Source organism: Felis catus, chromosome C1 (genome assembly GCF_018350175.1).
Source record: "Felis catus isolate Fca126 chromosome C1, F.catus_Fca126_mat1.0, whole genome shotgun sequence".
In the NCBI taxonomy this organism is placed as follows: domain Eukaryota; kingdom Metazoa; phylum Chordata; class Mammalia; order Carnivora; family Felidae; genus Felis; species Felis catus.
Genome location: NC_058375.1, coordinates 80,974,723 through 80,998,002, shown reverse-complemented (window position 1 = coordinate 80,998,002; position 23,280 = coordinate 80,974,723). Strand labels below are relative to the sequence as shown.

The 23,280-nt window shown below is 40.8% G+C and overlaps 1 protein-coding gene across 11 annotated transcripts in view; it reads right to left on the bottom strand.

Moving 5' to 3' along the window:
* RWDD3 (RWD domain containing 3) overlaps nucleotides 1–22,292 on the bottom strand; it is a 148,507-nt gene extending 126,215 nt beyond the window's left edge. For 5 of the 11 annotated variants that reach the window (XR_006584566.1, XR_006584565.1, XR_002744608.2 and 2 more), the window contains exons 1-4: nucleotides 10,332–10,470; nucleotides 2,999–3,486; nucleotides 921–1,036; nucleotides 686–822 (exon numbers count right to left, since the gene is read on the bottom strand). Coding sequence is in view for 6 of the 11 variants with exons in the window: in XM_045036237.1 (XP_044892172.1) it covers nucleotides 960–1,036; nucleotides 10,332–11,121 (867 nt within the window). In the remaining 5 variants the exon portion in view is untranslated. Of the gene's footprint in view, nucleotides 1–149; nucleotides 823–920; nucleotides 2,301–2,998; nucleotides 3,487–10,331; nucleotides 16,515–21,919 lie in introns of those variants that run through there. The other 6 variants (XM_006934930.4, XM_023258930.2, XM_045036237.1 and 3 more) reach the window with 6 other exon arrangements.
* Nucleotides 22,293–23,280: the final 988 nt, after the last annotated feature.

Below are 23,280 nucleotides of genomic sequence, written 5' to 3'. Positions count from 1 at the left end.
AAGTTCATTTTGTGTGAAACAGTTTTCCCCTTGTAAAACCAGAAGGTGAATTTTTCAAAAAAGAATTTTAATTTAAATAGAGTCTTTAGTCCTGTAACTGGCAGGTACTGTGCTATCTGGTACCTCAAAGAAAACGATCATAAATCAAGTTCTGCAGAACTTCTTTGATTTTATTTAAGCTGACAATTCATGCACTTCCACAAAGAAATCAGTGTTATATTTTTCTTAACATTCAACTTAAAACATTAGATATAATAAGCTGAATAGGAGAAAATCGTGATCAAATGCTAAAAATGTAAACATGAAAAAAGTAAACACGAAAACAAACCTTTAAAAAAATTCATTTAATTACAAGAAAATTAGCCAGAAAATTGCACAGTTCCAAACAAATCTGCTATACAAACACAAGGGCTCATTTACCATCATCATCTTATATTTATCTTGCAAATAACATTCCATCTATTGAACCTAGTCTTTGCTGGCAAAAATTAGAATACATGGATGTTTTTACTGTTTAATATTCCATAAACAAAATTGGGTTTTGTTCCTGAAGTTAGAATGGTAGCTATCATTTTGCTTCAGAGAAACTTTAAAATTGTTCCCTTGTGAGGATTTCAATTAGCCATTCCCAAAACCCAATGTGAAACACAAAACAAAACAAAACAAAAAACCATTGCTATCTTACTAAAAGATTCCTGTCTTCCATTTCATTTTACCAGCCCAAGCACAAATTCGGAGAAAAGCTTCTTAAGTCCTGCAGTTTCAAATTCCTTTTGCAACTCATCCAACGATGAATACTCTTTGACTTCAAATGCCAGAAACCTGCATTATACAAGAGAAACTCATGAATATGCCTAGATTTGTCAGAGTATAATTATCGATTCAGTTACTTTTCGTTCTGCAATAGTACTAAATTATACCTTTTGTGTTCTGTCTGTACTTTTGTTTCAAACAGTACACTAATCATTTTCTCTTTGCATTTCTTTCCACTTGAGTCCACATCTACTTTGGAGGTTTTCTGAAGAATCAGGTATTCCTAAATGATAAATCAGTACATTAAAAACAGATGCTACTCTGAATCTCAAAGTCCTGGTTTCAAAGGAGCCATAAATCTGCAGGCTTATTTTCCTACGTAAAGAGTACCCCCTTTCTGAATCAAGCAATAAGAGGGCTATGGTGTCTTTCTACACTAGGCAGCATAATATGCTGGTGGAAGGATGCAAACTACACAGGTTTAAATCTGGACCATGCAGCCTACTAGATCAGATTCCAGTCTGGCCGCCTACCCCCTCTGTGCCTCAGAGCCTGCTCCATGACATGGTACTCATAACAGCACCTACCTCATGGGAAGCTGTGATGGTTAAATGAGTTAATACATGCAAAGCACTCAGAGAGGCTGCCACACACAGCTATGGCACAATTAATAGTACCAACTACTGCCATTAATGTCACTACTTCCATGTCTGGAGGAGGTTAACAGGCACACAGCACTTGCCATTCCAAATGGCATGGCATCTATAAATATGTACCTGTAATTCTCCACCCTGATACGCAATCTTAGAAAATTGAACAGAGATATTTACATGAAGTGGCATTTTAGGGAAAGCTAATAATAATAATAATAATAATAATAATAATAATAATAATAAAAGAATTCCTTAAAAAGTGTAATTTCTCTACATTAGCAAAGTTCGAGTCAAATGAATAAATACTTCTAATTGACTGATGGATCCAATCTGCGGAACATCTGCAGAACAGCTGCACTTAGACTAACGTTCCTGAGCTGGCTTAAAGAAAAATCTGAGACTTTCAGGGAAATACGAACACGGAAATTAATTTGTATTCATTTTGTCAGTCAGTAGTTTACTTGAAATATCAAGTTTTGTAGATATACTATAAATCACCTTAAAACACCTGGCTCTTTGGTCAGACCTCAAACCAAGATTTAGATTAAGCTTTAATTATTTGTGGTCTCTGTATGCTATAAACCCAGCACTCATCCGGTTAACCAAATACCAATTACGTATTGTGATAAGCGCCCACCCTAAAAAAAGCTAGGTAGTTATTTTACAAATCTTTCAGATTATAGGTTGTGCAAGCTTAATCGGTTTTGAATAAATTCAATTGTAAGTATTCTTGACCCAACCTATCTGAAAGCACAAAACCTATTAAGTGATTTGTAGCGCTTTTAAGATATAAAATATAATAAGCAGCTTTCCTTGTCTGGTACCACATAAAACAGGTGAGATGAGTTGAGAATTCGAACTTGGAAAATCTGAAGATGATGATTTTGAAAGCAGCTGCTGAGACAAGTCAGGTGGAAAGCAAAAGTTAGGTGGGTGGTGACAAGCTGACAGCCCTAACGATTCTACTTCCACTAACACTAAATCCTCCTTAGGAAGGACCAGAGCCTCTTTCCAGGTATTAGAGGAGCCAAATTAAAGTGTCAGAATGTGTTTTTAACTGCCAAAAAGTTTAACCTTTCACAGACTACCCACAAATAGACACCGTGCTGTGCCAAAGAATGAAATACAAACACGCACAAACTTTTCGTGCACATTTATAAAGCTAAGGCTCAAAGCTAATTACAAACATTCATGCACCACAGAGATCTTTTTTATAACCCCTTACTTTTGCTATGCGGAATGATTTTTTTTTTAAGTTTACTTATTTTTTTTGGGAGAGAGAGTAGGAGAGGGGCAGAAATAAAGGGGGCCAGAGGACCCAAAGCGGGCTCTGTGCTGACAGCAGACAGCCTGATGCAGGGCTTGAACCCAGGAACTGTGAGATCAAGACCAGACCCAAAGTCAGACGCTTAACTGACTGAGCTACCCAGGCGCCCCTGGAATGATTTTTCAAATATCATCTACTTATTCAAGCTTTACAAGTTTGTAGATATAATTAGAAGTTAAAGACACTCCTAAGAAGATAGAGATCCATTAACACCATTTTGGCAGAAAATAGCCAAATTCATATTCAACATTCAACTTTCTGGCACCTTGATATTGCTTCGGTCTCCTTGTAGTAAAATCAGTATTATTTTACCCATGAACATCAGTCTTCCTGTCAGTTGTAAATCAGAAGCCCACTTTTCAACAGTTTGGACATATTTGGTCTTTGCTCTCATGTGATCTAAATGCAAAAGAGTCATCCACAGTCCACCATCCACAGTCGTGCCTGTTGCAAAGGTACACTTTTCACGGCCACTTCCAGTTTCTGGTTGGTTGAGGACGTGCCTGAGATTGTGCCGAATCCAGAGAACCAGCTCATGAACCATAGGTTCCGACAAAAGGTTCTCTGCTTGCTTAAGTAACTTCTCTTTCACGGTCATGGACTGGGCCCGGGTCAAGTGTTCCGAGTGAACCGAGATGGCAGGTAGACACGACGGGTAATTTACCGGTAAGTGGAACAGCAATTCTAAAGGTACATCCTCACCCATAAGTCCTTCAGCTTTTGTGAGAATTCTGAACACGGTCCCATCTGTCTCTGGAAAGCACCCAAAAATAATTATTAGCTATACATAATGTGATTTGAATGGAACACTAAGAAGTCAAAATTTGTGTTTCCAGATCTACTTATTTTTCATGAGAAAACTTGAGTTATTTTGCGAAGAGACACATAATACCAAGCGAGCTGTGAATTACAGATGATCTCCTTCAGCCATACATATATACTCATGGATTCATGCATACCAGCACCCAGGACTTCTCTGGCATTTACACCGGCTATTGCCCCATTTTTATTCAGATTTCCCAGAGGGTTTCTCATCACAAATTTTTTTCCCACCCAGACCTAGTTATAATTCTGGAAACTCGTAATAAACTCATATGAACATTCAGAGAAACAGTATTGTGTATATATAAAATCAGTAATTAATTAAAAAGTGATACAGTACGTTCAAGGAAGGTCACTTTGGGGCAAATTCAAGTCAAAGCAAACACTGGGATGCTGTGTGGTTGCAGGGGCAGAGAAACCGATGACTGTGCATGATACAGTAACTGCCCGGCCCTGCTCTTTTCTTACTTCAAATATATTAGTATCAGTGCAACATGAAGGTAGCAAGATGAACTAAAATGGGGCGGACATCAATTCAGCCCTTTCTGGCTCCAGAAGGAGGAGGGGGGAAGCACACACAGGATAGGAGATGAAACACTCTGCTCTCTTTCAGATTTGCTCCACTTCACCCCTCTGATGTGTTCCACACCACTTCACCCCACTTTTCAAAAAGTTGATAAAACGTCAGGCTGATTCATTCTGCAGGGGGCAAGCAGCACACAGATCAGAAGAGCAGAGTAGAAGAGAACTGGGTGCAGACGGATCTCTTTGAAGCCGACTTGCCTCTCTCTACCCCTACTTCTTTCTCCACACGCCCTCGTTCCATTCTCCTTCACAAGAGAGGCAGGCAAACCTTTCTCATTTTCATACCTGGATTGCTGCCCCACAGCCTCAACAACTGGAACCTGAATGTGTCTCCCTTAAGAGAACCAAACGGAACATTAAAACGGCTTTCTAGCCATCTGATCCCATTAATACAGAAGCTGTTGTGACAGACATTGATTCATACAGGACCAAACATATCTGCTGCACAGAGGTTTTTGTCGTGTTTTGTTTTTTGTTTTTAATAGACTCTTCAGTATCAGCTGCAAAGCACTACTATTTTAAGACACCACCCAGAAACACGAATGGTAACCATTATAAAGATCGTATTAAAGTGATACAGCCAAAATTTGTGGACGTAAGAAAAATGTGTACTGTATAAAGAAAAATTCTCTAAATTTTAGTACATTCCTCTACGATCCATCACATTTCTCAAAACCCTTGTTTCTTCCGGCCAGTTCCTCATTTTTTTAAATATTTTATTATTAAATAGGGTCCGTATATGTCAGATCAGTACACTTCACTATGTGAAATGGGCATTATAAATACACCTACAGGCAACGTATAACCATTAGGGTGAATAAACTGTCCAGAAAACCTCGAGGGAGCCCAATTTTTCTCTCGAGGGGAAGCTTAACTTTTGAAGATCTTCATACATTCATCAGTCAACAAATATTCACCTAAAATCTGTCTTATGATTCCCATGGTACTTTGAACTTATTTTGTGGTACTTTCATACCAGAATTACTGCAGTTGAACCAAATGAACTATTTTCTTCACATTGGAATATCTCAATTTTCTTTTTAGACCACAACCAAGAAGTAATTTTACAAGTTATAAGAAACTTTTTCATTCTACAGTTACACAGCTCTAAGCATTATGTGGCTAGCTCGTCACCATGGGTCTCACAGGTGCAGAAGTCACTGCTACCTGTGCGAGACTGAACAATGGTCCAACGATGCATGTGTTCTGATGCCCAGAACATGGCAAAAGGGCCTTTGCAGATGTGATTAGGTTAACGACCCCAAGACAGGCGCAAAATATAACACAAGTGTCCTTATAAGAGTAAGGAAGAGGGAGACTGTACCACAGAAGGCAATATAGTCACTGAAGCCAGATGCCATGATGTCAGCTTTGAAGACAGAGGAGGACCATGAGCCAAGGGGTGCAAGAAATGCAGCTATAGAAGCTGGAAGAGGCAAAGAAATGGATTCACCCTCAGAGTCCCCAGTGGGAACACAGCCCTGCTGACCACTTGATTTTAGCCCAGTGAAAGTGATTTCAGGCTTCTGACCTCTGGGACTATAAAAGCAAATATGTGTTTTAAGCCGCCAAATTTTCAGAAATTTGTTACAGTTGCCACAGGAAACTAATACTATACCTGTGCCCACAAAGCAAGCTTTTCCGTTTGAGCCAGGATCTCTTTCTGACAAAACTCTGAAACCCACAGTGTTCTCCAATCCCTGTCATATAAGTACCCACCTGTTCCTCCCCAGTGCAGATAACCAATTGACAGAAACAAGCAGTCCAGGGAGAAAGTATGAAAAGGCTACTGAGCTGGCCATTCAAATCCTTACCAATTTTCATTTTCCTCTCCTAGTAATTTTCTGGTCCCAGTCAGCAAAAAGAAAAGCAATGGGAGAAATCCTGACTTTTGTCTTAGAAAATTGTAAAATTATTGGGTGTATGTTTAGAAGGAAAATTGCTTTGAGTCATTCAAAAACTGGAAAGGATTAACATTCTTCCTAATTGGTCTTCTTGGTGACAGTGACTCCCTGCCCATTCCCCCCTGCCAACACACACACACACACACACACACACACACACACACACACACACACACTGGGGCTGCAAACTAAAATCACACAAAATGATATTATCGCTGCAGGAAAACGAAAAGCCCAATAACATACACCACTCTGCTGATATAATAAAAGTACATATTCTTTTAAAAACTCGTTTTCTTCCTAAAACTCTAGAAGTATGCATATTACCCCTCCATTTCATATCTGCCTTGGTTTGTACATGCAACTAAACTGGGTGTCTCTCAAGTCAGAATTTTTCATGTAACCACATGTACTGTCAATCTGATTTTTTCGTTAAAAAAAGAGATTCAAAAAACAAAGTTGTCTCTATCTGCTTTAAGATTATTAACAGCTTAGAAACAGCGATTAACAGAAAAATAATCATGCTCTAAATCTAATGCTAAGCTCTGCCATTCCCTGGCCTCAAAAAACTCGTTATTAAGTTTAACTCACAAATTCATCATTGTCAATAAACACCTATGCCCTAGAAAACTTATGCTTGCCCTAGAAAACCAAAATTTTCCTAAGTCCCAAAACGATTTTAATCTAAAGACCCCACAAAACATGTAGGTCTTGCCTCTGGTTGAGAATTAACAAATTCCCTAGTCTTTTTTTTTTTTTTTTTAAATAAGTCACTCTGCCTTATAATAAGTGTATCAATTTCACAAGAAAACACAAACTAAAATAGGTTTCAAACCTTATTCTTCCTTACAAATACATGAAAGAAATTATATACCTAACCACACTCCAAACAACAGAAATTCAAACTAGAAAAACTGAACACGAAATTCCACAGCAATGTTACTTTTAAGGCTTTCCCCTACTTCATAGTCACACAAGAGAAACTTAATAAATGCTGTCCAATAACAGAAGACATCGGAAAGTGTAAACAATCTAACAGAAGTTCTTCAAGATTCATTTAGACTCATTAAGAAACCATATACAACTGGCTTTCCTTATACTTGCTTTTTATTTTCCAATTTTTAAATATCCTCAGAGTAAGACTTTGTTCAGAAAACCGATAAGAGGCCCCCAGTGTCCTCTGATACTTCACGGCACAGGGTTTTCTTTCCTCTTGCTCCCAGGCAGCTCACCACAAGCATGCGTCCCCCTTGTGCTGGTTTTTATGTTACAGCTGGGTTTTTAGGTGTTTAAAATGTGGTTAGAGAAAAAAGGAAAAAGGGGAACTAAAAATAAGGGAAGCTAAAAGTGGCAATCCCATCCTTTAGAAGTAAAGTTCAAGGCTGAATTGGTTTTACAGAGGTGAGCTCAGTACTGACAAACAGCAGGAAACAGAGCTGAGCAGATTTAGAGGGGTCAGTGGGTGACAGTCATGATTCATTTTGCAAGAGGGCCCAATGCAATCTGAACATGAGTGTTAGCAGAATACAAAAATTCACTCTGAAGCTACCGTGCAAGCATATTAAATGCTATTGAGTCTTACATACCTCCCATTTTACAACTTTTTGATCCGCAAGATAATTTCTAGAAATGCAACTTCACATATAATGAGCACCGACTACAGCAATACAATCTGTGACCCTCAAGTATCTCATCAGGAAAATGAGGATTTATAACAGTATCACTCTCCTCTGATCGGCGTGCACGCATATACATGCACAACACTCCCCTTCAGAATCGTTCTGAATAAAAGTTGGGTCATACCCATCTCTTTTCTCTGGGTGCTCATTATTGCTCTTTCACAAGTGTTATCCTTGCTAAGAATTATCTTCCTCAGGCAGCAGCCCCCTTACTATCAAGGAGTATGATACAGTGCAAGGGTCCATACACTCCGGTGCCAGGTGGTTACTGAACCAGCCTGAGCATCTGTTAACTTCTCAATGCGCTTGAAGTATCAGGTACATGGTAGGTGACTCCATTAAATCTGGCACCTGGCCCGACTGCACTGTACAGGGAAGGGCAGAATATTCCTGATTTGATCTACCCACAACCCTGCCTAGTAGACAGCAGTGTGAGGGTTTACATAATTCGTATCCGTAAGAGAACAGTTATACCTGATGCCTCTTATTATAAGCTTACTATAACCTTTGTAAAGAGGCCATGTGCTTAACTTCCCTGAAATTCCCAGCACAAATTAGGCCAACTTAACTGATTCCAGTGATTCAGCCTCTTCAATCTCAAGGCCTTTTAGTTGACCCTCGGGTTGACAGCCTAACCCTTCCTGGGCTACCTCATACAGGAAGTACAATCCCACCCACAATGTCCCATGATGTTCTCCTGATTCCAGTGGCAAACAAGAAGCAGCGTATTTGCGGGGAGGCCAGAAAGGAAGTGATGGTGTTAAGAATATTCTGGTATCAAGCTTATATCCTCCAACCCAAGCTAACAGTGCCTATGAGAATGGCAGCCAGCAGCCCACTGTATGTTTATTGTGGTCTGTTAAAGAAGTCCTTACCTTACCCTGAATTCCCAGTTGTGAACATCAAACATCCCTATTTGAGTCACTGAATTGTTCTATTCTCCAACGAACCTTTCAGCAACAAAATGTCCTAAGTTGTTACACCGAATTATTTTATAATTCAATTACTTATTGATGCCAGAACACTGAATTAAATTAATTAGGAGGCATGGCTTGAAAGTCATGCTCAATTTAACAGCAGATAAAGGGCCCACAGTGTTCTCACTATTAAGAAACTGCTTTCTTTCTACGCTGACTTTTTTGGGTTTTCTCTGACCTGTTAGCAGCGTCTTACGCTCAGCCCACTACCATTTCATCCTCTTGGAGGTGTGATGGGAAACCATATGTTCAATTTTCCAGGCTATTCCCAGCTGAGTCATAATGAAGGAACTTAGGAAAACTGATGATCTCTCAAACAGCCTGCCTCAGACAGAAGTAATTACCAATAAAAAGAGACATGGAGACAGTAAGATGATGAGAAATTATGAATGCTATCCAATAAGAAATGGGATGACAAGAAAACACTACAAGTAAATTCCTTCATATGGATTATAAAGCTCTGTTATCCGAATTGCTTCAGTGTCTGGAACAGAGCAGTGGTCACACGAACACAGGTGATGCAAGGAAGAATAAACGAAAAGGCCCAGCTCTGGCTTCCTGTGTGAAGAGGCCACCAGACGATACCAGGAAACCTTAGTCCTAGATGTCTTTCTCACAACACCCAGACCATTTTTAGACTACCTACTTAAAGGTCAACCAAGTTATGGCCACAAAGGCAATTTTAATAGTTGCTGAAACATAACAGAAGGCTGAATCCCATGCCAAAAAATGTACATAATGTATTTAAAATCTAAATGAAAACTGAAAATTATCTGCATCACTGCACTTTTTCATAATCTGCAGTTTTGGTTTTTACTTAGCAGAAGTCACAGACAGGGACAGAATTAGCTTGAACTATCATCAAAAAATAGCCAAAAGAACCTTTCTAGACTGTAAGCTCCTAGAGGGCACGGGCGGTGTCTTTGAAACCTTGTCAGTGTTTTAAAGGGAATAAGCACACGTGAGCTGATGGTTCGAGTCCCCAAGAGCAACAGACAGCCACCCTTCAGTGGACTAGAAAAAAGCAAAAAAGCAATCAACTTGGAAACATGACCGAGAAAACGTTTGGATAGAGCACTGGGCGAATTCAAAAATTCATTTCACATTTACTGACTACCGTATGCCTGGCACTGTCCTGGGGCCGTGGACTTTTGTGATTACGTAACACACAGGGTGCCTGCCATCCCGTAAGCTGGGACATTGAATGCCCAGATGGAGTTAAAATCATGGCGAATGCCCTGAAGGAAATAATGCAGAGCTTACAAAGCACAAAATGCAATTTGGGGCAGCTGGGTTTAAGCAGAGGGTGTCAGGGTAGGCCTCTTTCCAAGGTGAGATCTAAAGTCGATACGGGCGGCCGGGGAAGCGCGGGGGAGCGCGCTCCGGGAGCAGGGCCCGGCGCTCGGCCGGTGCCAGTGGGGCGGGGCGGGCCGGCGAGCGCTTCGCTCCACTGTTCACGTCGGAGGGGGGGGCTCCTCACTCTCCCGCCAGCTCCCACACATCTCCGGTCCCGAGGCGGGTCGTTCCGTCCTTCAACTAGCCGGGTCCCCCAGGGCGGGCCCCGGGGCAGGGAGCCCAGTCGCGGTGGTGGGGAGGAAGGGCGCCCGGCCCCTCCGGCGCGGGGTAGTCACCTGAGTGGCTCAGCACTTCCCACTCGCCGGGCCCGCAGAAAATCGCGGCCAGGGCCGAGAGCTCTTCCCGCGCCGACTCCGCCATGACCACCCCGCCGCCGCTGCCGCCGCCGCCGCCCCTCCCCTTCCGCCGCCGCCGCCGTCCCTCCCTCCATCGGCCCGAGCGGTGCGGCTGGGCAGCCACTGGGGGGCGCCCCGCGCCTCTCCCGCGCGCTGGACCGCGAGGGGACCGCGGCGGTAGGAGTCCCGCCCACAAGCTCCTGCTGGTTGACTCCGGACGCGAGGCCCGGTGGTTCTGGGGGTACTTTTCCCGGAGGCCTGCGGCGATCGTGCAGCTCACCCGTTGCTTTCCTGACAGAGGGAGGAGGCCTCCCGGCAAAGCCCAAGATCCCCTAGCTTTAGCCCAGGCTAAAGCTTTGAACGCCCACCATTCCCTCCCAGACTTGGCCTTAGGCTGCCTGGGTAGAGAACAGTCTGGGCGAAAGGAACTTTGGCGATTAGGGAGACAAAAACAAGCAGGAAAGTGACCAGCGGGGAGGTGAGCCCTCGTCCGGCTCAGAATTGAAGTAGGTGTTGGGGACATGAGAGGTAACAGAGCAGGTGAGACTCTGTCCGATGAAGCTTGCAGTGACCCTGGCAGCGTGGGACTCCCGGAAAAGGCCCCGGGGCAGTAACAACCCCAGATGCTGAGCTGTAACTGGCGCTGGGACTCTGGAACAGGGCTGGATTCCTGGGACCTCTTTCTCTCAACGCGGCAAAAGCAGAGGGCTGGACCTGCCGGTCCTGCCATTCTACGGATGTTACTGGGGTGGTCCTGGATAGGCCTCTTAACGTCTTCACCTTCCCCATTGGTCTCCTGCCTTTACAGGGGATAGCCCAGACTCCTTGGTCTTTGGGGTACAATCGAGTGTAAATGTAGCGATCGCTGGCTTTTCAGTATTATTCATTTTGTGATATTCGATGCTTACAAAACATGTGACTCTTAAAGCTTAATAATGTAATGATCATCCTTGAATCCAGCACCTCAGTTTAAGAATTTGAGCAATACCAATAGGGTTTTAGAATTATCAATCCCTTTTGTTCCAGTTTTGATTTAGTGAACAAGATTACAGTGATCCTCTGTGATAGTTCTATCAGTCAGCATGTTTGGTTTGTCCTTTTGTTTTTCCAAATAACAATTTAAAATTTTGCAACGCCAAGAAGTAGCTGGTCTAGCTCTTGGAAGTTCCACAATTTTTGTTTGTATCAGAAATAACATTTTGTAAGATAAATCAGAGAATTTAGATGGCTACACAGTGACTCCTGTCACTGACCTACAGAAGTCACAACAAAAGGGACTGGTTTTAAGATTCTGAATCCATGTTACCATCCTCAACATCATTACCACTGTTGCTAAAGAGGGATTTTAAAAAGGAAAGATGCTGACTTCCAAAAACAGAAAGGAAATCTAACCAGATAGACTGCGGGAGAAATGCATTTCACAGGATGCCCTGCCATGGGATTTCCGTGACCCCAAGTAATTAAGAGCACTGCCATGCATAGTTGGAAAGACAAAGATTTATTTAAACTCACAATTATCTCTGAGGTGGCCAATTTGTTTAATAATAATTCTTTAAATTTCTTTGAGTTATTTCCAAAATAGCAGCAGTGCAGTAGGTTCATAACTAGTTTCTAAGGAGTTTGGTGAACGAAAGAATAAATTGTTAATTTAAAATATCACTAAGTTATTTAATTTTAAAGTCTAATGTCAGTATTAAAATACAAATATTAGTTATTTGACTTATTAAAAGTGGTCTATAAAAAAATCAAATAGTTCGTATCTTTTTTTTTAATTTCCCAAATTCAATGTAAGTGATATGAGTGAAGTAATGTGAACAGCAAGACTCCAGTTGTCAGAAATATTAGGAGACAATCAGGAAGGCTGCTGTCAGCTAGGATTCCATGAAATTTATGTAAGAGTACATCAATCTATTCAAAATTTTCTTGTCAATAGGTTTCTTCTTTGCTCTTCCTTTCTCTGTTGATTTCTTAACCTGCTTTTCATCCTCCATTTAGCATGTTTAAATAAAAAAGAAGTCGATGTGAATGTCTTTTAAATTGACACTATCCTAAGGCCCTGAAATCCCATGAATAAGTTTCTACTCTCTGACATTTGGAAGTAATCATCACAGAGAAAGTATAATGTCAGCTTGATATTTCTCACACTATGAAAATATCAGCTACATGTCAAATATCTAAAGCCTACCTTAATGTAATAAATTTTCTTGTATTCACAGGCTACTGAAAATTCTAAATATTTAAATGTGGAATGAATGTCTAGACATGTGGATGAATGTCTAGTTAGATCACTGTCTCTTTCTCTGCCTCTCTGCCACTTCCTCTCCCTCAAACAGTGTATGGGTGGCTAGAATATTATTTATACATACAACTTTTCTAAATAGTTGTTTTCCCAAGACCATAAGGGGGAGAAGTTTTCAATCTTTCATCTCCAGTTAAAACCACTAGCCCAGGAGATAGTTCCTTTAACTTCTCTTGGAAAACACTTCTATTCACTTTATCGTGAGTAGTGTGTAGATCTAAATACTCACTCTGTATCTGAAATTTTAAGTCAAACCCCACTTGGGCATAGAAGTGGAACACACAATTTTAAGAGTATTAGGACAGGGGCGCCTGGGCAGTTCAGTCAGTTGAACGTCCAACTTCGGCCCAAGTCATGATCTTGTGGTTTGTGAGTTTGAGCTTTGCATCCGTCCCTCTGCTGTCCTTGTGGAATCTGCCTTGGATCCTGTCTCCCTCTCTCTCTGCCTCTCCCCACCTCTCAAAAATAAACATTAAAAAAAAAAAAGTATTAGGAAAGGTTGGTTAAACGTTAGTATCATGTCAAAAAAGCTAAATACTGAAGTAATGAGATGTGGTAAGGAAAATGATCATAACTATAAGACAAGTAAAAATGCTTTTAAGAACCACCCAGAGGATTGTACACTTGAAACTAATATAACACTGTTAAGAACTAACTGGAATTAAAATAAAAACTTAAAGAGAGAGAGAGAGAGAGAGAGAGAGAGAGAGAGAGAGAGAGAGAGAACCACTTAAAGAACAAAAGAGGCATTAAATGCCAACATGCTAAATGAACCTGAACTTCAGTTAAGTTGTGCTACTGGTTTTGTCTAAAGAATTTCTGTATTTTTCTGTATTTACTTATTTCACAAAACGTTCTTGGGCACACCTGGACTGTTGACTGGTCTGGCCCTAGGAGCTGAGTGTTTTGAAATATAGAGATGAAAGCAACGAACCTTGTTCTCAAAGACTTAAGTCTTCGGTTAGCTGGGTAAACACAATGAGCAACAATTACAGGTTCTTTCACCACTTTTCCATATTGGTGCGAAGTTTAGTATCAATAGGTGAAAGCAATGGGTGTACCTCCCACAAGTTCCCAGAGGAGAAATATGTTTGTAATGCTTGGGAACACCGTAGGTTTCCAAAAGTACACAAAGTCAGTTGTGTTGATTGGTCATAGCTCTTTTCGTTCTGTTACAGTGTGAAAGTCAACAAATTTATTTTTCACCAAGATAACAAAATAAGAGCAAATAAAATCCATGAGAATTTGACAGTGACTCTTATACCATTTTGTGGCAAGATCTGCCTCTGCCATGTCCAGATAATCTGTACTTAACTCCAAAAGATTGGTTACACTCTGCCTACGAAAAACACGCTTGATTCTTATGCATGAGTGATAGCAAAACAGTTCCGGCTTGCTTTGTGGGAAAACATCCACATGGCCCACGCCCACAATGCCTTATCAATTTATAAAAACAAGTCTTCAGTACCATTAGGGTTTTAGAGTTTGTATAGTTAAAATAACATCCAATACTTAACTTTGGCAATTACTGTAACTGGATTCCTCTTATTAATTATATTTTCTCACATTGTACTACAATGTAGCCAGTTTTTATTATGAGGAAAAGGGGGGGGGGGTTAGTTTGGAGACTATGTGACTTTTTAAAAATCCTTCCTTTCAGACTCATAAAGGGACTATAAATGAGGAAACTCTGCCATTTTGGCAAAATAGATTCTCTGTGGTTGAAAATTGAAAGAGGGAGGTAGATCAAAGAACCACATCTATGGGAAAATTAGACCTGGATTTCCTTTTTTTTTAAAGTGGGGGACCTATAGGCAAAAGATGTATTAGATACAGAGAGAGGGAGGGAACAAGGGAATGAGGGAGAAAAAGAGGAGTGGAGGAGGAGCAAAGAGGTGGGAAATAGGAACACTTCAGAAGATGATACAGAAAGGATGATTTTTTATGAGGTAAAGAAGAACATGAGTTAAAATTTGGCTTTATTTCCAAAAGAAGAATATTGCTTCATCTGCTTTTTAAGCAACAGAGAGACCTGAAAACTTCATTTGGAAATAATATGCGATCTGAGATTTGCTTCAAAATAATGTAGGAAGGTGGGGAGAAGCTAGCGTGTGGATGTGGCTGAGTTGACCACAGATTAATAGTTGGTGAGGCAGAGTTTTGGTGCAGAAGGATTCGGTATTTTATTCTGTCTACTCTCGTGTATTTTATATTCTCTACAATAACAGTTAATTTCTAAAATGTATTCAATAGAAAATACGTCAGATATTTGAGTTTTGCATACTGCTCATAAGGAAAAAAAGAACAGAAAAGAAAGGGAGGAAATGGGAGGGAAGGGAAAAGAAAAGAAGATAACAGGTTCTGAAGTTCATACATGTGTTCACATACATGTGTTCAACAAATGTGTGGCTTAGGATTCATTCCTAAGAAAAAGCATAAAACCTGAAACTTCAGTGCCCTTAACAAGAGACAAGTGGTTTTGTCTTAAAGGTTCAAGAGGAGGGAGGCAGGCAGCGCTGGGGTACCCCACAGCGTAGGGACCTACTGTCTTTCCCTTCGGTGGCCCTACCCTGCACAGCTTTGATCCCCTGTGCATGCCGTGCTGTGCTGCAGGGCGGCCATCGGAACTCCAAGCACCAAGTCTATATCTGGGCAGGAGAATAGGATTCTGTCCAATCTATTTGACTAGAATCTAGTTCCATGACCACTCCCAGCAAAAAGAGAGGTTGGAAAATGTCATTTTTTACTGAGAGGCCATGTATCAGGCGAAAAGTAGAGGAAGAAATGAACCATTATTATTATTATTCCTTTCTTATTATGGAGAAAGGGAAAATATTGGGAGGCAGCTGGCAGTCCCCACCACATCAAGTGGAGTTTTAGTCAAGAGATTAAGTCGTCACACACATAATTTACCCTTTTTCCATCCCTTGACCGCGACCACCCCTCACTGTCTGTCTCATTGTCTCGTTTTATTTTTCCCATAACATTTACCATTATATGAAATCAACTTGTTTATTTGTTTACATGTGTCTCGTGGTTGCTCCACAGAAAACAGGATCGGTGCCCCACCAGCACCACCAAAGTGGTTCAGATATACAAAGTGATGAGGACACACATGCACCAGGAGGGTCTGAAAGGGTTTATTGCTCACATGCTGAGGCTTTCTGGGAAGAGCAGGGCAATTCAAAATGGTCTAACTGAAGGCAGGGACAAATGGCTCTGCTGTTCACTGTGGTTAGGGGGTGGGTCCGGGGTTAGAATTCTCCTGTGCCTCCCTGGGGTTTCTGTGGCCTGAACAAGGGAGGGAGTGCCCAGACTTTCTTACCCACTTGTCTGGAGGTGGAACAGAAGAGAAAAGGGAGGGCTGGGGCTTGAAAGCTGTCAGCAGCCAGACATCAAAAACAGAGTCCAACCCGCTGATTGTCTGTCTCCATGAGAATTTTGATTTCCATGAAGCTCGGGGCCTTATCAGTCTTGTTCACCTCTGTACCCTCCATGCCTAAAAGAGTGCCTAGCAAATTAGGAATTCAGTGAGTATTCGTGATACAAATAAGCTCACTGCAAAGTGTAACTCTTTATACAATTTCTTATTCAACAGAGTTATGGAGCACCTACTATATGCTAGTGACTTTAGGAGCTCTCAGGCATTCCCTGACTGAACAAGACGCAGTCACTGTCCTCCAGAAGCTCCAAATGCAGTTTGGGAGAGGCACCAACCTTTCCTGGGACCAGGCGATAAGCGTCCTGCCAGGTAAACTGAGAGCTTTCAGAGAAGGCCGAGGAGTCCTGGTTTGGCCATCATGTTAGACATTCTCCAACATAGGCTACAAGGAGGAAAGTTAGAGTACAAAATGGCTGGAAGATAAAACTTTACTTTCATTCAGTAAGCATTTATTGAGCTCATTATGATGTGCCTAGTATTATGCCAGGTCCCACGGAAATGGTTTTTGACACAGACCTCTCAGAAGTTGTAGTGGAGTACAGGTGATAGGTTTTGAGAGGTAAGTCATTTGGTAATCTGCAGTCTGTTGAAATCATGGGAGTAGGTGAGATTCTCTGCCTGCATCTCAAGAATTTCATAATGACAGTGATGTATTTCCCAGGAACTGGAACAGAGAAGCATTGGTTTGCTAGTGTTTCTAACACAATCTGGATCAAGACAATAGTCCCTTTGTGGTAGGGTTTCTGTATTTCCCTACTGTTTTCACTTTTCTGTTTTGTTCTATTTTCTATGGAGAGACAAACCAAGTCAAGAAAGCAGGAAAAAAAAAAATTCCTTTGTGGCACCTTTATCACTTGGAAGGGACCCTTTTAAGGGTCTCCCTTAGAAATACACAAACGATCTTAGAATAGGAAAGTTGAGCTGGAATACTTGGTCTATTGTTTCAGATAAAAATCCTGCTCTATTTATGTGATTCTCATTGCTGTTTGAAACCTTAATTGGCCAGTAATTTCTTCACTGATAGCTTCTTTAGTTTTAAAAGGAACTTTATACTTTAAGGAGAAGCATAGCCAGGGTTCCTACTATTGGGATCATATTACCAAATACTTCGTCCTGTCTCCTCTCTCTTTCTCATAAGATACTTTCCCACCTCTTTGCCTGGTAAATTCTTACTCATTCTTTACATCTGAATTGCACCCCTCCCTCTGAGTCTGAGTTGAGGGCCCACCACTTATCGTATTTACACACTTGCGAGACTGCACTGTAATTGCTCACGTGTCTGTAACTCCAGTAGAGAATGACTTTCATGAGATGAGTAATAGACACTGTGCTTGTCCTAGCTCTCTGGACAGTGATTGACTCTTTGCTGGGTGGACAACTTATGAGCCCTGACTCTGTCCAAAATTGTCTTTGGTTCTGGTCTGGCTATTCTATCTTTGGTTGTATCTCCAACATTGGCACAGTGGCTGGCATTAAAAGGCATGCAATATTTGTGGAATAAACCAAGAATGAGTGAACCCAGAGTTAGAGTGTCAAAGTAAATAGACTGTAGTTCATTTTTTCTTATTCTACTCCGATTCCCACCAGATTTTATTAGCCCTTGAACATGTAAATACACATCAACAATTAGGCAAGCAGATTATTACCTGTGTCTTTACTGGGATCACATTCAGAGTGATGAGGTAACGGGCAATAAAGAGTGGATTATTCCTACTAATACCCAACAGTTTCATACAGGAAAGTGAATGGGAGAAGTATATTATCACCTTTATAGTAATTCTATGTTTGAGTAATAGTTTCCCACAGTTGCCACTTCACTTTATCATATGCAAAGAAAAAATAAATTTTAAAGTAATTATCACAGCTAATATACAATATAAAGCTTTGAGACTGCTGGGCTTTCTGGAATTCATAGGGTAGGTAAAACTATATAGTGTTTATGTCCTGAACTGAAATGGGACACTACATGGTACCTGATCCAGCCTGGCTAAAAATATATCATATTTCCACCTGTGTGTGTGACTAGGGTATGTATTTTATTTACTACTCAGTTAATATTAATCATTTAAAAAATAACAAAGTCACTTGAAGACAGGCTAGTTGTATATAACAACATAGATGTAGTAATTAAAATTAAGTTACTAAACAGATTTTTTACCCTATAACTCATGATCACTTAAGAAGGTTCTTTTTTTCTTTTCTTTTCTTTTCTTTTCTTTTTTTTCTTTTCTTTTCTTTTCTTTTCTTTCTTTCTTTCATTCTTTCTTTTTTTCTTTTCTTTTCTTTTCTTTTCTTTTCTTTTCTTTTCTTTTCTTTTCTTTTCTTTTTCAACAATATTTTGTTGACCATGATTTTGTTGACCGTGACGGTTTTGTTGACCGTGAGTTAGGTTAAAAGACCATGTTACGTTGAAGGGGACCAGAGCTAATGATTGGGGAGGGGCTCAGGGAACTTTTCTGTCATAATAGAAATGTTCTCTTTTTTTTTTCTTTTTCTTTTTTAAGTTTATTTATTTATTTTGAGAGAGACAGAAACAGCACGAGTGGAGGAGGGGCACAGAGAAGAAGAGAGAGAGAATCCCAAGCAGCACAGCACCCAATGTGGGGCTCAAACCCACAAAGCTGCGAGATCATGACCCGAGCTGAAACCAAGAGTAGGACACCCAACCGACTGAGCCACCCAGGTGCCCCAGAAATGTTCTATTTCTTGATTGGGGTGCTGGTTACATGAGTTTATGCCTTTTAACTGTACCTTTTTAGACCTGTGCATTTTATTTTATATATAGTATATCTCAGTTAAAAAAAAAAAAGAGTACTGGGGGAAGAAGACAGGTTAGTAAATTCATAATACTTTTATAAGATTCTTTTTTTTTTCCTGAATTTGAGCTGAGTATGCCCTTAACTTGAAAACCGAATGAAGTTGTTCTTTTAAAAATCTTTAAGCCTTGCTGCTGCTTGATCTTTATAAGAACAAATCATGGCAAGAAAAAGCTGCAGGTTTCGAGTGTCTTCAAATGGCACCAGCTTGTCTCCATGAGTAGGATGCTAATAGAACTGAAGAAAACCATTCCTGCACTTAGGGCAAGTTGTCTTTAGCCTAAAATTCAGCCTATCATTCCCTGTTGGTATACAAAAAAGAAAATGTGATTGATAAAAGTACCCTTCATTTTATATGGACTAAAGAGGAATTATTCAAATATTTTTTAATGTGCTGAGCAAGCTCACTATTTCAAATAATTTTATAGAGACATTTTTTTCTAAGTGAGGGACCTGTAATGACATGGGCTATCTACCATTTGTACCTCAATTCTTAGATGCACATATTTTTCACATTTTAACAACTCTGAAGATGAGAATTTTAATACCACTGATGGCACTTTGCATTGGCTATTGGCCAGGCAGCCGACATCAATATGGCTTGCACATGCATTAATTTGGATGTTTTCCTTGATCCCACAATTTCTGACGAGATCATGAAAGCAGCAGTCTCAGAACTTGCAGAATGGCAGGATGGTATTAACAATTTGGGAAAGACTCTAGAACACTAGTGTTAGTAGAAGTGACTTCTTTAAAAGAAATGCATCTCACTGATGTTCTTGATGGAATAAAGGATGATACATGTGGAAAAACACAAGCATGGATGTCTCTGACTTGATATGTTGATTCACAGTCATCAGACACAGAATGTGAAGGAGTTTCAGGAATATTTTAACCGGTTTTTTGCTTATAGTTTCCTTTTTATGTATGCACAATAGTGGTATTTGATAATGTGTCTAAATACGTCTAAAAAAGCTTTCTCAAGAAGTATAAAGAAAAATTCTAAGTGATTAGAAAGTGAGCTGTAGTATAGTTGGCAGCATATCTTATTTTTTAATGGTGCATAAAATAATGGCTTATCTTACAAGTGATGGCATCTTAGATGCCATTAAAGCTGATCTTTGCAACTTTTGTATGTTAGCTTTTCAGCCAGGGAGAGATGAAAGAGCAGGCAGGAAAGAATATTAAATCTATAACAATAATACTATTTATTGAGTAGCTACTATAGGCCAGTGTTACGCTAAGTGCCTTATGTATATCAATACATGTAATTCTCCCCAAAAAGTCTGAGAGAGAGTTATTGCTGAACTGACTTCCGTCTGTTCAGAGCTATTAAATAGGTAAATTTGCAAAGCTGAATTTGAACTTAGTTTTGATTGACCCCCAAAGCTCTTGATCTTTGTATAGTAACTTCTTCGCCTACCTCTCCCCCATAACAGCACTCCAACTAGTCATTTTTTAAAAGTAATCTCTACACCCAGGAGCACCTGGGTGGTTCAGTCGGTTGAGCGTCCGACTTCAGCTCAGGTCATGATCTCTCTCTTCAGCTCAGGTCATGAGTTCGAGCCCCGCGTTGGGCTTTGTGTTGACAGCTCAGAGCCTGGAGCCTGCTTCGGATTCTGTGTCTCCCTCTCTCTCTGCCCCTCCCCCGCTCATGCTCTGTCTCTCTCTCTGTGTCAAAAATAAATAAACATTAAAAAAATTTGTTTTAATAAAAATAATCTCTACGCCCAACATGGGGCTCAAACCTACAACCCTGAGATCAAGAGTCACATGCTCTATCAACTGAGCTGGCCAGGAGCCCCAGCACTCCAACTAGTCTTAAGGGTTAACTTGCTTCAAGTTTATGCACTCCTTGCTTGCTTGCACTCCTTGGTCTATAGCGGAACTAACTTCCCTTCCTTGAGATTTGCAGACCACTGGCCTTGAGGAGTGAAGGACCAGACTTTGCCAGAAAATAAGGCCTGACTACATTTGTCTGACGACAGCTGTCATGGCTGCCACCAACTCTGTTCAGGGTCAGGTCAACATACAACTCACTGCCTGGGCACCTGCTTCTCCTGCCAGTAGTCCCCCTCCCTTTTTCCATGCCTTCCCCCTTTAAAACCCTCTGGCTGGGGTGCTTGGGTGGCTTAGTCAGTTAAGCGCCTCCGACTCCTGATTTCAACTCAGGTCATGATCTCATGGTTCAGTTCATGAGTTCGAGCCCCACGTTGGGCTCTGCACTGACAGTGGGGAGTCTGCTTAGGATATTATCTCTCTCTCTCCCCACCCTCTCTCCCTCTCTCCCCTTTCTCAAAAATAAATAAATAAAACTTAAAAAAAAAAGCCTTCTGTCTTCCCCCAGACTGGGAATATTGTCTTGGTAACGTAAGTCCACTATCTTCTCAAGTTGCCAGCTTCCTGAATAAAACAATCTTTCCTTTTCCATCATCACTTCTCTCTCAAGTATTGATTTTGGAACCACAAGCACCCAAACCTGAGTTCAGAACCAGTTCTCTGTTCAGTTTGTAATTGTAGAGTAACACCTCTACTCCACCATCCCCAGAAGTTCCAAGTGGAAGCTTAAAGAAGAGAGAGAGAGAATGAGAGTCTAGCAGCATTCAGTTCTGTTCAGGCTGTTCTTGAAAACAACTTTATCTTGATTTGGCAATGCAGCTCTTCTTCGATTGCGTGAGATACCCCAGAATCCTAACATCCTTAACACCCTTTCTTTGCCTTAGCGGGTTCTTTTTGGGATTGTATCCCCTGCAACAATTCACAGTTTTAATACATTTACACATTTTACTAGTGATAATAAAATATTCCTTCTAACACACCTTCAACCCAAAGTCTGAGCCTTACCGACTTACTTGAGCCCGCATAGGAATGTTTCGGTTACAGACTGAGCCCCCAGAGGCACCTGATTCTTATTGGACTTAAACTAGAGTAGCGCTCCCTTATCTGTTTTGCTTCCCGCAGTTTCACTTACTTGGGTCAACCGCTGTGGACAAGCGATGATCCTCCTTCTGACGAATCATCAGGAGGTCAGTAGTCACCCCATCACCCGTCTAGGTCACTCATCTCACCGCATGTCCTCACGCAGGCATCTGGTCATCTCACATCATCACAGGAAGGGTGAGTCCCACACAGCAAGGTATTTTGAGGGAGAGAGACCACATTCACATAACTTTTATTACAGTTATAGCATTATAATTGTTCTAGCATTATTGGCTTGTTAAATTTTTTTAATGTTTATTTATTTTTGAGAGAGAGAGAGAGAGAGAGAGAGTGTGTGTGTGTGTGTGTGTGTGTGTGAGAGAGAGAGAGAGAGAGAGAGAGAGACCTGGGGAGGGGCAGAGAGAGAGGGAGACACAGAATCCAAAGCAGGCTCCAGGCTCTGAGCTGTGATCACAGAGCCTGACTCAGGGCTCAAACTCAAGCACCGTGAGATCATGACTTGAGCTGAAGTCAAAAGTTTAACTGACTGAGCCACTCAGGTGCCCCATATCATTATTGTTTTTAATCTCTTCTTGTACCTAATTTATAAATTAATTTTTTTAATTTTATTCTTTATTTTTAAAATTTACATCCAAATTAGTTAGCATATAGTGCAACAATGATTTCAGGAATGGATTCCTTAGTGCCCCTTACCCATTTAGCCCATCCCCCCTCCCACAACCCCTCCAGTAACCCTCAGTTTATTCTCCATATTTATGAGTCTCTTCTGTTTTGTCCCCCTCCCTGTTTTCATATTATTTTTGTTTCCCTTCCCTTATGTTCATCTGTTTTGTCTCTTAAAGTCCTCATATGAGTGAAGTCATATGATTTTTGTCTTTCTCTGACTAATTTCACTTAGCATAATACCCTCCAGTTCCATCCACGTAGTTGCAAATGGCAAGATTTCATTCTTTTTGATTGCTGACTAATAGTTCACTGTATGTGTATATATATATATATATATATATATATATATATATATATATATACCACATCTTCTTTATCCATTCATCCATCGATGGACATTTGGGGTCTTTCCATACTTTGGCTATTATTGGTAGTGCTGCTATAAACATAGGGGTGCATGTGTTCCTTCAAAACAGCACACCTGTATCCCATGGATAAATGCCTAGTAGTGCAATTGCTGGGCCTAAATTAAATTTTATCATAGAAACGCCTGTGTGGGAAAAAACATGGTATATACAGGGTTCAGTGTTACCCACGTTTTCAGGTGTCTGCCCGCAGATAATGGGGGACCTCTGTATGCCCTAATCAGCACAGCGAGGGGTGGAGGAGGGAGCAGGGAAATCCAGCTCAAAGAACACAGGACCCCAAAAGGGCTCAGTTTCTCTC